This window comes from Rhineura floridana, chromosome 10 (genome assembly GCF_030035675.1).
Source record: "Rhineura floridana isolate rRhiFlo1 chromosome 10, rRhiFlo1.hap2, whole genome shotgun sequence".
NCBI classification, from domain to species: Eukaryota; Metazoa; Chordata; class Lepidosauria; order Squamata; family Rhineuridae; genus Rhineura; species Rhineura floridana.
Window position 1 is genome coordinate 47,559,518 of NC_084489.1, and position 16,322 is coordinate 47,575,839.

A 16,322-nucleotide genomic window follows, 5' to 3' on the forward strand; every position below is an offset into this window, starting at 1 on the left:
TAACCTTTAAACCTATTAATTCTGCATTAGGGACAATTATTTTTATAATGAATTATTTAATCTATTTCTGGTGTCCAATAGTTCTGTTGAAATGGCTAGCCCACCCTCATGAACCTAGACTGTGATAGCTGAAGGACTATCTGCAGTCAGATTTTACAGTTAAATCAAGATCACACCTTCAGATAAATTACACCTAAAAATAATTCCTTCAGAAGGAAAAAGTAAGACAGAATGGCATTCTGTCCTTACTGTCCAATGGCACTGGAGCATTCCTCCAAAATATGATCAACCGTGAGGCACCATACATCTGAGCCCTCCATGCCACAATAAACTTGCTCTCTGGTATCTTTATGCCATGCAAGGATATGCATAATTTCATTTCAAGACCCAGAGATGGAAATACCATAGTAATCAATGGACAGAGCAGAAAGCATCTGCCATACACTTACTATAAACCTGCCAGTCTTATTAGAGCAGCCATAAAGACGTGGAGGATGGTCTTCTGACTCAGTCAGTAACTGTGTAGATGTCTGGTATTCTCTCTTTCCACCAAGGGCACGCCAAAATGGCTCTGGAATATATACCAAAACATTTCCTTGGTGAAACACCCTGCAAACAAGCACTGAGGAAACACCCTCTTCAGACTCCCATTATCCATCAGTCTTTCCCACCTTCCTCCTCTCCCACCCACATTTTTGATTCAGAGGACTTTCTGAGTCCTAGTAGAAGAAGAAGCATGCACAGGCCTCATGAGGAGATCCACACCAGACATTTAATGCACTTCCAATGCACATTTAAAGCATATCTGTTATCTTTCAGTGCTTACTGAAGACCTTCCTCTTTCAACAAAAATTTTAAGTAGAGACCTTATTCCAGTCTGCGTCTGTGTCGGAATTGCTTTTTAATGTTTTTAAAGCTTTTAAAAAAGATGTTGTTAAAAATGTTTTGTTTTAATATGTTTTTAGGATCTTTTGTTGTAATATATTTTAAAGTCTTTTAAAAATGTTTTTTAGTGTTTTTAGTGCTTTTGTTTGCCGCCCTGGGCTCCTTCTGGGAGAAAGGGTGGGATATAAATCTAATAAATAATAGTAATAATAATAATAATAATAGTTTGTTACGACTGCGGAAAATGTGTAGCTCTGTGAGGGAGAAACCCCAGTTCCCAGGATCCTTTGTGGGAAGTCATGTGATTTAAATATGCACTGGATGTGCTTTAAATGTATGGTGTGGGTCAGTAACATTAGGAAACCACTTTTCCAATTGCCAAGAACTCTGAATATTTCCTGCATGCTCACCTGGTTCTTGGCCTTCGTCAATCCTTGAGGTTTGACATCTCAGGACACTAGCTACATACTGAGCTCCCTTCTCTTCTTCTCTGCTTGCTCCTTTACCGATCCAGGTATATCCAGAGTTACTTGGCAGTTTCAAAACAAAAACATCATTGGAATTCAATGAAGCTGCATCAGCATCAACCTGAGAAAAGAGTGAAATTGCTTCAGTCTTATTTTTCTTTCTTTCCTATTTCTGATTTTTGCACACTATGCAAACTAAATTTAAACCCAGAACAATGCCAATGATTTTGCAGGTGCAGCTCTAGAAGCATGCTCTTGAAAATTAAAGGCCAACACAGAGAGAGAAGCAGAGTCCTAATTATAGTTAAAAATAAACTAGTCATGAAAGAAAGATTTCACTGTACACGCATACCCACCCACCACAAAAAATTCTTAGGAAAGTTCTTTTGGCAGGATCTCCAATTTACCCAAAATTTTGAGATAGGTAGTATGCAGGTATATGATCATCAATATACTACAGTTTCAGTGTGACAAAGATATCACCTATCCAGCAAGTATCCATGTGTGAACCTGAAATCAATATATAATTTTTGTTAATCTTTTTGATGACTGATATGCAAGTCACTGCAGATCTTCATCGAGTCTCAGCAGCAGTAGACATTTTTTCATTCACGGCTATGTGCACAGGGCTTTCTTGATAAAATCATTATTCATTCATCAGCCAAAGAAAAGCTGGCAGGCAGGCAGGTTGAGTCAAGTTATGCCAGGCTAACCTTCTTTATGCCCTGAGTGGGGCAGGGAAAGCATGTATAAATGTATGCTACTGAGTCAGCATGCATGGCCAAGTGTGCAAGTCCATGTGGTCTGATTGGTTTTCTGCCAATGCACTTAACTGGCTCATAGATCCCCAGAGTAAAGCAAATATATATGTACACATAAAAACATGTGAACTGTTGGTATTTATGCATCTCATTTTTGAGCAAATGGAAGTGTGGTGGAGGTCAGTTGTAGGGGGGAGGATCGCAGATGAAATTTATTTATTTATTATTTTATTTATACCCCGCCCTTCCTTCCAGCAGGAGCCCAGGGCGGCAAACAGAAACACTGAAAACACTTTAAAACATCGTAAAAGACTTTAAAATACATTAAAACAAAACAACATTAAAAAAAATTAAGGTTGCAGCTAGATTGCCTGTCATGATTGGCAACAGTTGACCTGAATTCTGCTCTCTGGTAAGCAAACACTCTGCATACTACGTATAGCACTGTTGGACTCATCTGTCTCCTCTTGGTATTGAAACTAAGGGGAAGGGCTGTAGCTTAGTGATAGGACATCTGTTTTGCATGCAGAAGGTCCCAGGTTCAATCCTTGGCATCTCCAAGTAAAGCTGGGAGATTATTTTTCTCTGAAATCCTGGAGAGTATCTACCACTCAGTGTAGTCAGTACTGAGCTAGATGGACCAATGGTCTGACTCAGTATAAGGAAGCTTCCTATGTTCCAGAACCTTATTCAGAATGGCATGTTGCTCAGTTGAGGATGGGAATACTAAAATATGCAATCTTTGCTCATCTTTGTCAGGGCCAAACTAGATGTACGGGTGAATGGATTTGCCCTAGTAATAAAGAATGAGGAAGTGGGGCAAGCTTTAACAGCAAAAGAGATGTAGGAGTGAGGAGTGGAGAAGCCTCCTCCCAAACACAGCTTACACGGTTGGTCCTAGCACATCCTCCCCACACTCCCACTACTTTTCTCCTAAGATGAGGTGTGATTCCCAAAGTGAGGTCAGAAGGTCAGAGAGGGGCTGCGGGAAGGGGAGGGCTGGGAACGTCTTTTGTCTGGAGAGCTGTTGCCAGTCTGTGTAGCCCATAATGAGGTAGATGGACCAATAAACTAACCCAGTATAAAGCAGCTTCCTATCCCACCCTATCCCCATTTACCACATGTCTGTATTTAGATCCACACATCTGCTACAACCACATCTAGTTTGTCCCCAAGTCTGGAATATGAAGTAATTTCACTTTGCTGCATGGAAAACAGGTTTCTGAATGCAAAATTATGTTACCTCTACAATCCTGGTGATGGATGCTAGGTTCCTGCGGATTTGGAACAAGCGCGTTGGAGGAGCAGGAACTTGCCCACCTTTCTTGGACGTCCCATCCTTGTAAACAATGAGTGGTTTGTCTTTGAACAAACTCAACAAGTGTGGAGGCTCCTTGCCTTGGCTGACTCTGATCTGCAAAAACGTTTCAAGATAACAGCACAAGAACAAATTTTTCCAAGTCTTGGGAGAGGCTGCCAGCTGCCCTGGCCTGCCCTGTGCAACAGATGCTTTACTGGAGGCTGGCAAGAATTAAGCTTACGTTACTGCAGTGTGCGTGCAGTCGTGGCATTCTAAATCTGCCCTGCCTCTCACGCTAGCAGAAATGTATCATGACCATTGCAATCTTAATATTCTCCATGTAACATCCCAATGTGCATGTTCGGTTCAGGGAGATTTGCATTTAAATACAGCAGAAAGCAACATATATCTGTTTTCACCCTGTTTCTGAATCTGCCTGAAGCTGGGAGAAAGTAAGGAGCAGAAAGTCATCCGGGAATGGAAATGTATAAACTATGCTGACTAGCTGAAAGGCTGCCATTTAGGACTGAAGTGAGCAGAGCTCTTAAAAAGCAACTCTTACAGCAGGTGGTGCAACTGATCTGTGGAACGCATTATCACAAGAATGGGTCACAGCCCTCCTGCTGTTTGTTTTTATGTCCAATGCATGGAGGATGGGAATAAAAATGTCCATCAGCTAACATAGCTGGAACATGAACCCTCCCATTCAAGGTGCTTGAAACTTCAGATACCCCAGTGCTGCAAGTAAGGGGGAGACCTGTAGTCTTCCAAAAGGACTCCAACTCTCATCAGCCCCAGCTAGCGTGGCTAATGGTCAGGGATTATGGGAGCTGTAGTCCAACAATGTTTGGAGGGCCACAAGTTCCCTGGCCCTGTTGTAAGTTAATTACAAGGATTTCTTACTGCCTGTTCTGAGGCATCCAAATTGCCATGTGTCAAAGACTTGATACTTAACTATTATTTATATAGTGCCATCAGTGTGCACAGTGAATGCAAGAAGACAGCTCCCTTCTCAGGGAGCCTACAATCTAAAATTTGACACAGGAGAAACAGCAGAGGAAAGGAAAGGGAGACAGGGGTAAACAGGGGAAGTTACATGTATTTATGCTTGAGGCTGCAAGCTCTGTTACAGTAGGCCATGAGACCTAGGGGGATTGTCCCAAAAGGTGGGTTTGGAGGAGGGATTTTTAAGCATGTTAAGAGAGGCAGCATCATACAGGTTTTCTGAGAGACAAGGGAGAAAGTGCAGGAGCCCTTAAGACAGGAAAGCAGACCTTTAGATGTCCAAGGATGGAAGAGACAGAGGGACAAAGGCAGGAATATATAGGGACATGCAAGGTGAGAGATAAAGGAGGGTAACACCATGGAGAGGTTTGAAAGTAGGGATGAGGAGCCTTAAGACCACTGCCGCATGGCTTTTCTAGCGCTGAGTTTGGTGCATGGTCAAGCAGACAGGGTAACAGGCTGCATTCAGACCTGGAGAACTTTACTTTCCCTCCTGCAGAACCCAGGACAGAAATGGACAGCCAAAGAAATGAGAAACAGAGCAACAAGAGAGAATGGCATATTGGCTGATTTGTTTTAAAAAATGGTACCCTATTGAGTAGGGGTGGGCAGTAGCAGCTGGTGTGGCATTATTGCTCACCTGGCTTCCCAACGCCACACATTGCTGTTGGTACCGAGAGGGAGAGGGGCAAGGCAGTGGGGAGCCCAGAGGTGTACGTGCCCTGGCAGAGTGAATCCAATGCTCATGCCACACTGAAATCCCCACTGCCTTGCTCCTCCCCATCTCTTCGTAACCACTGTGGCACTGGGAACCCAGGTGATCAATGCTGCAGCACCCGTAATGCCCCACTGGCTGCAGCTCGGGGTGGGTAGCCTCAAACCTGGGGGCAAAACCTACCCAGAGGACTCTCCCCTTGCCAACCCTGCTTCACATTCTCCCCAAATGCTTTTGCTTGGCTGGAACGTGCCCTTGAACTGTGATCATGCCTTTTGTTTGCAAGGATGGAAAGATTCATGTGTGTGTGTGTGCATGCATGCCTGTGTATGCATGTGTATACATGTGTGTGTGTGCAAGCACACAGTAACTACTTATTTTTACATGACTGGAATGTAGCCTAGAGTACAAAGGTAACAGTCACTATGGTTGCTCTGCCTGCTTTTTGCCTCTGGCCCTGCCCACCACTGGCATGTGGCCCATGGAAGGGAACGCAGCCCTCTGGTTGAAAAAGATTCTCCACCCCTGCTATTAGTGAGAGGACAGAAAGGAAGGGACAGGAGCAACCAAGGGAAACTGCCCTATACAGATAAATGTACTTGGTCTGGGAGGTGGAGGAACTTTTTCCATAGGGAACTTGTGGACATCAATCCATGTGTCTTGCACAAGCATCAAAGAGTATGATGCAGTATAATTCAGGATTTTGCATGGGATTAATGTACCCCTAATGCACATCTACATTGGAGAACCTCCAACTCAACCCACAGTCCATGAACCATGGCCTCCTGTGGTCTTCTTGACCATCTTCCTGCTTTTTCTGCTTGCCTAGGACTAAAAAATGGGACAGGGGTCACATACTCAGCAGATCACAACAAATACGAGGAAGGGAGTTGGCTGCATTTGTTCTGACTGGTCACAAGAGGAGCAGACCTTCCCTAAGAGCTGAATGGGAAAGTAGGGGCAGGTGATAAGGAATCCACATTCCTCACAGGTGAGCAGGAAAAAAAGCCCATCACAACAGGCATTTCACCCTGCATGGAGGTAGAAAGTAGCCCTTGTCAGCCAACCTCTTAGGCATCTCATTTGTGTTCTCAACAGTTTAGTTCATATTTGCAGTGCAGCATTGCCATTTAATGCATTGTTGTAACTTTTAAAATCAAGAGAAACATTCAGATATTTGTAGATAATGCAGATTTCCTCCTCCCACCCCTACCCCCGCCGGACTTGGAAGCCAATTTTCTCCTTCTCTGCTACTGCAGATGATTGTAATGGAGGCTCCTCTCCGTGTCTGACAGCTGAACATGCAGGTATGATCAGGTAAGGAGATGGCCAAAGGAAACCAACTTCACACACCATAAATCACATGTGCAAGAGAGACAAAAATCATTTGCAGGTGCAACCAGTTCTTTCAAAGATTCCCAGGGAAACATGGTGCAAGACTATTTGCAAAGATCTCAATACGGTAAGATAAAATTTCAAGAGTCTCACTTTTATGGTAATGTAGCCTGCAGAGCCATCTAGTGACAAAAATGATGGTTGCATATTAAGTGTACTTCGATACTATAGCAGCCCTATCTGGATGTTCAGGGCTTGTTCAGCCCTATTCAGATGTTTAGGGCTCAACAAAACATGCAAGCAAGGAAGAGAATGCACAGCATGCTAGCTCTGCCCTCATTACTGCCCTCCCCATCACCCTCTATGTATTTCCTGGTGGCTGGCTGCAGTGGGGAAGCCTCATATATTCAAGGAGACTTCACTGTGATTTGGAGCCCTGATTTTCCAGGGTCCTTTGTACAGGCTCCTTTCTGTTCATGCACATAGCGCTAAACCATGGTTTAGTGTTATGTGCAAACATGGCCAATGAGTACCCCTACAAAGGCCAAAACATGAATGATTAATGTTCTTGGGGAAATCCATTGGAAAAGCAAAGCAGCTAAATCATGGAGGTGGTAAATTGATCATTGAGAGAAACAAAATTCATGGTACGTGGACTGATCATTTGACAAAAAATGTCACTTTCTTCCTCCTTCAAACTTTTCTTAGGCCATCTTCCTTGGTCAACAACTTCCTTCTACTACTCAGCATTTTATAGCCCTGGTGAGTGGAATTAATCAACCCAATACTAGCTATGACCACTATACTTTGATTATAACTCACAAGTATCCAATCTTTCCTGTACTCTCTTCCCCAAGGCCTTTGCCACTGTACACTTTCTGAACAGTTCTTCCTAACATTTAAGGAAGAGTTTCTGTTTCAGTTCTCTCTCTGCCTCTTTGTAATACCCATCTAGTCCAGCATGTTTTTCTCAAAGCGGCCAGCCAGATGCCCATGGGAAGTCTGCAAGTAGAACATGAGCACAACAGCACTCTCCCCACTTGTGATTCCCAGTAACTGGCAACCGTGATCTCAATTCTCTGAATGTTGGTCCTTATGTAGCCAAAACAGCATCATCCATGCACAACAGAAGGGTAACAATAGGCTTGGAGGTTTGCAAAAATGTGTGTATATGTAACATTTTATATAAAAATTATATATATAAATTCCTCCATGCCCTGGGCATGTTTAGTAGGCATGAAATGTTAAATGACTTGTGGAAGAGGCTATGAAAAACTAAGGGTAATAGAATGGAGTATCCTGGAAGAGAGCAGGGTTCCAGCTAGCCAGTCATGAACAGGAGCACTCTACTCTGCAACATTTGCAGGTCCCACTTATAACATTCCACTTCCAACATTAGTGGAAGAAGTAGCATGGATTGTTGACGCTCATATGACAAGTCACCTTATTTTATATTACAACAAATTAAGCAGGAAACCCAACAACAAACAGTTGTGGGTATGGACTTATAGATCAAGCAAAAAAGTGTAGTTTTCAAATCACTAATGTGATCTCCAGCTTGCACCATCAATGTTTTCATGCTCATCAGGAAAATACCAACCTGGACAGCATGTCCATTTAGGAACCGGTCAAGCTGAACTGTCAGGAATGCGGAAGTAGTCAACTCATCTTGAGTTGCATGAGCCCCTTGCCTGTCAACAGAGAAGATACATATAAAACTAAAGTCTCATTTGAAACATAACTCAATCAGGGTTTCATGAAGCTCCTGATTATATGCGTCAAAGCCCATGAAAGGGGTAAACATGACAAACAGGGTGAAACTGAGGTTGCTTTGCCTTTCTTCAAAATTGCAACGCTCACATTTTTTTAAAAAAATTATCCAGTCACATTCCAGACTCTTGGAGGCCTTCAACAGGTCATAACTATAGAGATAAAGCTGGCAGTTATAAATATGGAGCATGTGGGACCTGAAGAGATATTGGATTAGGTAACCTATTCAATATCTCCTCAGGTTACCTCTCGTCAGGTTTCACTGTAGGATGCAGAAGGTTGTACCCCACAATCTGAGGCCGGGGGGGGGGTGGAGCTTCCCATGAAACAAAGTTTGGGCATCCCTATAGTAGGACTGAGCTATTTAAGGAAACTCAGAGTCTGATTCTGAAGGCCTACCACAAGCACAGTATTACCATTAGGCAGAGCGAGGAGGCTGCCTCAGGCAACAGATGCTGGGTGATGGTGGCAAGATTCAACTGCCAGTCTGTACAGCAAAATGTCTTGGGCCCATCAGAGGGGCTGCTCATTTTCAGAAGGGTATCACCATCAAGGGTAGAACAACAGTGAGATATAGGGCAGCACAGCTTCAACTAAACATACCAGGTGTAGATTATCTGTCCCCTGCAGTAGGTATACAGTATGATGTAGCAATCGCCTCCATAAAACTGCCCATAGCTCTCAGGTTCTATAGGGATTCTGCCATTGCTTTCAACACGCCAGATCTAAAAAAGGAGGATGTCATTGGAAAAAAGCATTTGTGGATTCCAGTAGTGCAGTGGCAAATTCAGAAGTGCAGAGTCCCTTCATGTTGATCACAACCATGCTCCCTCCCTGGTTTTTTTGATGTGGGGTTGAGAATGAGATCCTTGTTAATGCCTAGGAACCAGTAAGTATGAAAAGGGAGAGTGTTAGCACTGAGAAGACTCTTCTCAGTGGCTGGCCTCCTTTCACTTGGATTGGCTGCAATCAGCAGGAAAGGACAAGGAAGCATGTTAGAAGACTCTTCTTTGTGGCTAACACACTCCCATTCATGCTGATTGGCTTGCAGGATGCTGGAGACATAGGGACCCTGCTGGGACCCTGCTCCCAAAACTTAAAGGGTCTAAGACCCCCTGAGACCCTGCAGGACTACACCCCTGGTGGATTCTCAAAGCAGAGCTTTTGATAAGGTGGCCCATTCCAGAGAGGTAGGTGTGTTAAGTTTCTTGCAGCAAAAACAATGAAAAGTCTTGTGGCACCCAAAGACTACACTGATTTATTGTGGCATAAGCTTTCATGGACTAGATGCCTGAAGGATTATCCCCTGCTGGTAGATATATATCCACATGGTTACAGACAAGACCATTGTAAATAGTGGGCCCAAAAGGCCGTGAAATCCATTCTGTCACTGTTAAGCACCACACTAAATCTGTTAAGTCTTAAAAGCACCATAAAATTGTTTGTTCTTTTTTAGATAATGTGATAATCTTTTAGACCTGTTCTGATTGCATCCAAGGTTTTGAGTCCCCAAGAGCTCTTCTTCAATAACAAGTAGATTTGGATGCTTATACATTCTCATTATAAAAGCTGGCCCTATAACTACACTGTCTCTCCTATGTTTGGTATAAATGCAACCTACAAGCTCCATACCAAATGTGATGTAGGAGGGTAAAATGCTTTTCTTTTGGAAAAGCTGTTTTATATCTCCTAATGTACCACTGGCCTTGGAGTAGTTTATGGTCAAATCCATGCCATACATTTAAAGAACATTTAAATACATGATTTCTCCCAAAGAGTAAGGGGAACTATAGTTTGTTAAGGGTGCTGGGAACTGTAACACTGTTAGGAGTAAATTACAGTTCCCATGACTCTTTGGGGGAAGCCATGACTGTTAAAGTGGTAGAAATGTATTTGAAATGTATGGTGTGGATGTGACCTATTCAGTAGCAACTTCTCAGAACCTCTGAGCGGCAACTTTTTATATACTCTAGACCAGCCTTTCCCAACTAGTGGGCCACCAGATGTTGTTGGACCACAATTCCCATCCTTCCTGACCATTGGCAATGCTGGCTGAGGCTGATGGGAGTTGTGGTCTGTGATGTTCCTGTATGTGAATGTAATGCAAATATGGTAAGTGCAGGTTTATTATAGGAAATATGGTAAGTGGAGTGAGTGAGAAGGGGGAGTACATGGGCTGTAGAATGCTGGATGATGATTGGCTGTGTGTTTGAATGGCTGAAGGTATAAATGAGAGGATGACAATTGAGTCGGGAGAGAGTTGTTGGAGAGGTGGGTTGGTTGAAGGTGGTGGGTGTTGAAGGTTGTTGTAGAGAGAAGGTGGCTGTGGAGAGATTGGATTAGGAGTTCTCAGGCATATATTAAGAATTAAGAACATAAGAGAATCATATATGAAACCATACGCTTGTCAACAAAATCTATAAGTAATCTTGTTATTCCTAGTGTTAGCAATAAATATTTTCTTGGTTTACTTAAAGCCTGATTCCTTGGCTGGAGTATACAGACCAGGGGGGGAAGGCAGGGTAACCAAGGATGAAGAAGAAATTGTATCTAATGGTGGCAGCGGTAAAGGAGGAGATATTGTATCAGCATTCAGTACCACAGAGCAACCCAGAGCTGTGAGCTTCATAGGCAAGAGGCTTCAGGGGGGTTGGGAATTACCTAAACACACAGACACAAGGAAGAGACTAAGGCACAGTCTAGAGGCTATACTGGATACACAGAGTGTTGGGTAGTGTGGCCTAGCAGGGGGATCTTTTGAGATCTGTGCTAGAGCGGAGAGAGGTAAAAATAAACACGACGATCCTGACTGCTGGTAGCCACGGGTGGGAGCCTGACAGGTGGTGCCAGGGGAAGGACGTCACATGGTCCAACAACACCTGGTGGCCCACTAGTTGGGAAAGGCTGCTCTAGACAAATGAAAAGCACATTTAGATGTCAAAACAAGGAAAATGTGTTCATTTGCATTCATACACTCCGTCTACTTTTGATGTCTCAGAAGACTAATGAGACAAAACGCAACATGACAAAAAGACCACTTTTTTGTGGCTTGAGCTCTGAGGATAAAGGCCATTTTATTAGATAAATAGCAGATCCTCTCTGCGAACAGCAGTTCATGTTGTTGGAGCAGACACTGGCTGAATTTGCATGACAGAGTAAACCGGCATGCAGCAAACTCCCACTTTGCTCCTCCCAGCTTTTAAGCAGGAGCATCAAACCTTGGCTTTGGAACATGGTTTATTTAGAGTGAAGTAATCCACAATCTCCAGTTAAAATGTAACAATAAACCAAGGATTATGGTCTGTTGCTTCCACTTGACTGCGGGGAGCAATAAAGTGGGAGCAATCTGCATATTTACAGCAAGCCATTAACCATGGTGTACCATGATGTACAAACACACCCAGTGGCATATTCAGATCTTGCTAGATAACCTGGTCCTCTGATTACCTTATCTATATGCATGCTGGGCACCAGAACAGTATTAAAGGGAGAACAGTAACACAGCCTTTCCAGACCTGTGGCCAATTCTTCACTCAGAGGAGCCTTTCTTCAATTTACTGGGGCCTGATGCCAGGTATCTCTCAAATTCAGTCGCACACAATCTGGGGCACTTTCACAAAATCATGTGCGCTCTCTCTCTCTCTCTGTGTGTGTGTGTGTGTGTGTGTGTGTGCGTGCGTGCGTGTGTAGGGGATGGGGGAAAAACACGTTCAAAGTATTGCAAAACTACAATCGTAAAGCAGAATGGCAGATAAAAAGAGAAGCCAAAAAGCTAGATATCGATAAAAGTGATGTCATGCATAGATACCTCCACTTTCCCAGAGCCATCATCGACCATGTTGTGTTGGGCTGCCATTTGTGGAGACTTATGTAACTTGGTAGCATCAAACTCAATCTGCTCAATTCTTGCCACTCTCTCTGTGACATACACTTTTCCAAAGCCGTCACTTTGATCTTTATCCCGCCAGTCTCTAAAGAACTGTTTGAAGATTGGCGTTTCACCTCCTTCTGGAAGAACCTGAATCTGAAATCAAACAAGACCAAGAGGTGAAGGGTTGGAAAGCCTGTAACGGACAACTCTCCTTCTTTCCTAGAGTACCACAGTGTGCTACTCTATGAGAGAGGGCAAGCAGCTGCCAGTTCATCCAGTCTCTGGAGATATATTGAACCTGGAACAAGACTGGAGCTACTGCTCACTTCTGCTCCTTCCACTTATCACAAATCAGGACAGTACCACTTTAGGAAAGTGGCAGAGTGGTCAACACAAGTGGCACCAGCACAAGTGGCACCAGCACCTGACTCCCTGGGCGACTTCTGAGAAGAAGGGGGGGATATAAATTTAATAAATAAATAGATAGTGGTGCTAATATGTATAATGGGAATATTTTATCTTAGCTGCTCTTCGCTCCTTCTGTTTCCTTTGTAAACTCTCTTGCAAAAATGAATGAAACAACCTTGGTTTTTGTCCAACACATACAGAAGAATGGTGGGGCTGTGCTGCGGACTCCCTTCCAACACCACCATTGCTGACGCTTAAAAATGGTATAAATAAAATAGATAATATTGACACATACTATCAAATTGCCTATATCAAAACTGCCTATACATTCAGCATTCTGAAGAGCGATGGTTTGGGTTTTTTTTAACATGTAAAGGCCTATTGTGTACTTCAGCTACATTTATTTCTGCTTCATAAACATGCATCTGTTCAGCTTTTCTTTTTTTTAAATAAATCTTATTGTCTTTCCCATAATAAATCCAATTTCTTTCCCTCCTCCTGTTCCACTCTGCTATTAATGTATACGCATAGACATGCCTTGGACATCCCCACCCTTTCATAGTTCTGCTTTGTGGTTGGAAGCCACTTTAATTCTCTTAGCTACTTTCAGTCTATTGTACAATGTTTCTATATAGTTCTCTATTTTTCTACTGCCTATACGACAACACAGTTTCAATTTCCCCCCTTCAAAATACACCACACACACACCATTTTACTTTTTCCCTGTATGTGCATGTTACGCTTGGAATGCTATCAATGTGCATTGCCTTAGCTTGAATTGAACTGGAAGTTTTTTCCTCCATCACTCACTTCTTCCCCTTTTTGTTATGAGAACAACATTGTTTATGCAACAGGGATGTAGCAGGGAACTCCAGCTCCCATCAGCCCCAGCCAGCATGGCCAATGGTAAGGGATGATGGGAGATGAAATCCAGCAACAGCTGGAGGGCCCACCCCTGGTCTATAGAGTTTCCCCACCTGTTTTAATGATATATTTATACAGTGCTGCTCTTTCTTGTAGAAATATTCTGCATTCGTTTTTTGCATTTCCCTCCCTCACTGTGTTTCCTTGACATGTTGCATACTGAGGTGCGGGGGAGGGGGAATGTATGTGAACACTTTTTAATACTGTTGTTGTTTTAATACATTCCCCCCTTTTAACTTCCAAAACTTTTAGCTCTTCCTTTTCTCCAGTGTAGGCACTGCCCCACTCACTTGTTGATAGAAAGTGTGAGAGGTTTGCCAGAATATAATCTTTATCTGTGAGGGAAAAAGTGTTGTCAACAGGGCCCATAATAACCAATATTGCTTTTATCAGTGAAGGGACGGCGGGATGGGGTGGGGCTAAAAACTTACTTGCTACAATTTCTGTCCTGATTTCCCAATTTCTTTCCTGAATTCTCAATGACTGTTCTATGAACCTCAGACACATTATCTATGTGTGAGAGGTTACCTCAGAAGACACTGCTCTAGCTTAGCCACAAGGGCTGGACACCTAAGCTCCTACTTTCCTTATCTCAGACGGCACAAGAGAAGTGGTCTGCGTCATTCCCCTTCCCATGGTTAGTATGCCATCAGTAGAAGTGGGTGGGTGGCAACCCAGGCTCTCATGCAAATCAGTGTGGAAAGTGCCCTCCATGCCCTAAGTTCAGGGCAGCTCTGGTCCCATCTGCACTATACATTTAAAGCAGTATTATACCACTTTAAACAGTTATGGCTTCCCCCAAAGAATCCTGGAGATGGTGGATTGTTAAAGGTGCTGAGAGTTGTTAGGAAACCCTTAATCCCCTCACAGAACTACAATTCCCAGAGTGGCTTAACAATCAATCCCTCTTCCCAGGGAACCCGTAGCATAGTGGCAAATTCAGAAGTGCAAAGTCCCTTCATGATAGTCACAGCCACACTCTCCCACCCTTTTTTTTGCTGCTGGATTGAGAATAAGATCCTTGTTAATGTCTTCTCTCACAACAACAGACATCCCTAGGAGCCAATAAGCATGAAAGGGGAGAGTGCTGGCTACTGAAAAGAGTCTTCTCAGTGGCTAACTCACCTCTTTTCACTCTGATTAGCTCCAGTAAGCTGGAAAGGATAAGGAAGCATGTTAGAAGACTCTTTTCAGTGGCTAATACACTCCTGTTTCATGCTGATTTGCTTGTAAGATGCTGGAGACATAGGGACTGTGATGGGACCTGCTCTCAAAAAAGTAAGGGGTCTAAGACCTTGAGACCCCAAATGACTACACCCCTGCAGGGAACTCTGGGAATTGTAGCTCTGTGCGTGGAATAAGAGTCTCCTAACAACTCTCAGGGTCCTTGACAAACTACAGTTCCCAAGTTTCTTTGGGGGAAGCTATGACTGTTTAAAAGTGGCATGAGAGTGCTTTACATGGAGCCTCTGTTTGGCTTCCTTCCATGCAAGCCACTCTCCTCTACCTTTCTCCAAGGGAGAGGTCACATCCAGGTATCAATAGTACTATGTCACTTCCAGCCTACCTTTTCACTCTTTTTATCAAAGTGGATAATCTTTTTTTCCCCACCAGAGGTCAAACCTGAATTGAGTTTAATTAAATGAGAGGATTTCTAGATTGGACTCACCACTCAATAGCCAACAACCCCTATAGCAATGGTGACTGACCTTATATCAACTATACTTAGGGTGCTTCCAGGCTGTCACTATTTTGGGGTGAGATTCAATCACATACTGGCAAATTCGGATAGTGCAATTAAAGTTGATTTGGCACTCTTGCCCAACAACCCCACCACATCACACTTTTTGCAGTAAGGAAAGTGATGGGGAAATGCACTGGAAAGTGTGGGATAATGAATGCTTGACAGAACATTTTCTAACCTCCCCTCAAACAATGAATGCTCACTATATAGCTGGTATTGTCTAACCTCCCTGCAAACATTGTGCAACAAATCAGGATGAATTCTAGATAAACAGGCTATCTGGGAAGTGACCGTAGTTGCCATGTCTTTAGGAATGGCTTGAACTAAAAGTAAAATATGGCTATTTCTTTCCTAGGCATACCTGAGTGTTGGCAGGATAATTCATTTGCTGAATAAATTCCTCAGCTGATTTCATTGCTGCTTTTCTCTCATCTGGATTAGCATTCTTACCTTGTTAAAACAAAGTAGTGGTAAAGGTTACAATAGTGAAAGGGGAGAAAATCTCCAGAAACTGTCATTTATTCATTTTTTGCAAACTCAGGGCTCTGTTTGGCATCTTTGAACACAGCTCAGAAGAGTTTCAAATAGCATAATGTAAAGGCTTTTTGCAACTGTTTAAAAATCACATCTATTCTAACTGTGAAAATTGGGGTTTTCACTTCTTTTGACAACTGATGGTGTTTGCTTTTGACAAATGAATGTGTAATGACCTCACACATTACAACACTCCAGTCCACTCAGGTTTGCTGTGCTTTATGACAATTCATTATTGCCAATTCCGTCACTGCATCACAGTGCAGAACAAGCAGGCAGGAGTCCCACCTGCATAAGTTGTGTGCTGAGCACACAGAACCTTTTTCCTCTGCTAAGGTTTGCACTTGCTCAGGGATAAAATTTAAAGGGCCGTATGCGATTAGCAGTCGATGATGTGGTGGGTTAGCAGCGGTCACCTGACCTCCAGTCGGTCATATCGCTGCTGCTTACTGGGAGACAGAGGGGGAAATGGCGGTGAGGTACAAATGCACTAAGGATGAAATCCTCTCCTTTTTTACGTTTCATTAAGTGTGGCCCCTGGTGGTCATTAATGATCCGATTCCTTTTTCCTCCAATATCTTTTCATTTTTCTGATCTCCTCTG

The 16,322-nt window shown here is 43.2% G+C and overlaps 1 protein-coding gene across 1 annotated transcript in view; it reads right to left on the reverse strand.

Moving 5' to 3' along the window:
• Positions 1 to 16,322, reverse strand: part of SCIN (scinderin) — a 78,333-nt gene that overhangs the window by 9,416 nt on the left and 52,595 nt on the right. The window contains exons 7-13 of the mRNA XM_061586050.1: positions 15,547 to 15,635; positions 12,047 to 12,262; positions 8,842 to 8,963; positions 8,069 to 8,159; positions 3,357 to 3,527; positions 1,296 to 1,473; positions 450 to 571 (exon numbers count right to left, since the gene is read on the reverse strand). Coding sequence (XP_061442034.1) covers positions 450 to 571; positions 1,296 to 1,473; positions 3,357 to 3,527; positions 8,069 to 8,159; positions 8,842 to 8,963; positions 12,047 to 12,262; positions 15,547 to 15,635 — 989 coding nt within the window. The remainder of the gene's footprint in view (positions 1 to 449; positions 572 to 1,295; positions 1,474 to 3,356; positions 3,528 to 8,068; positions 8,160 to 8,841; positions 8,964 to 12,046; positions 12,263 to 15,546; positions 15,636 to 16,322) is intronic.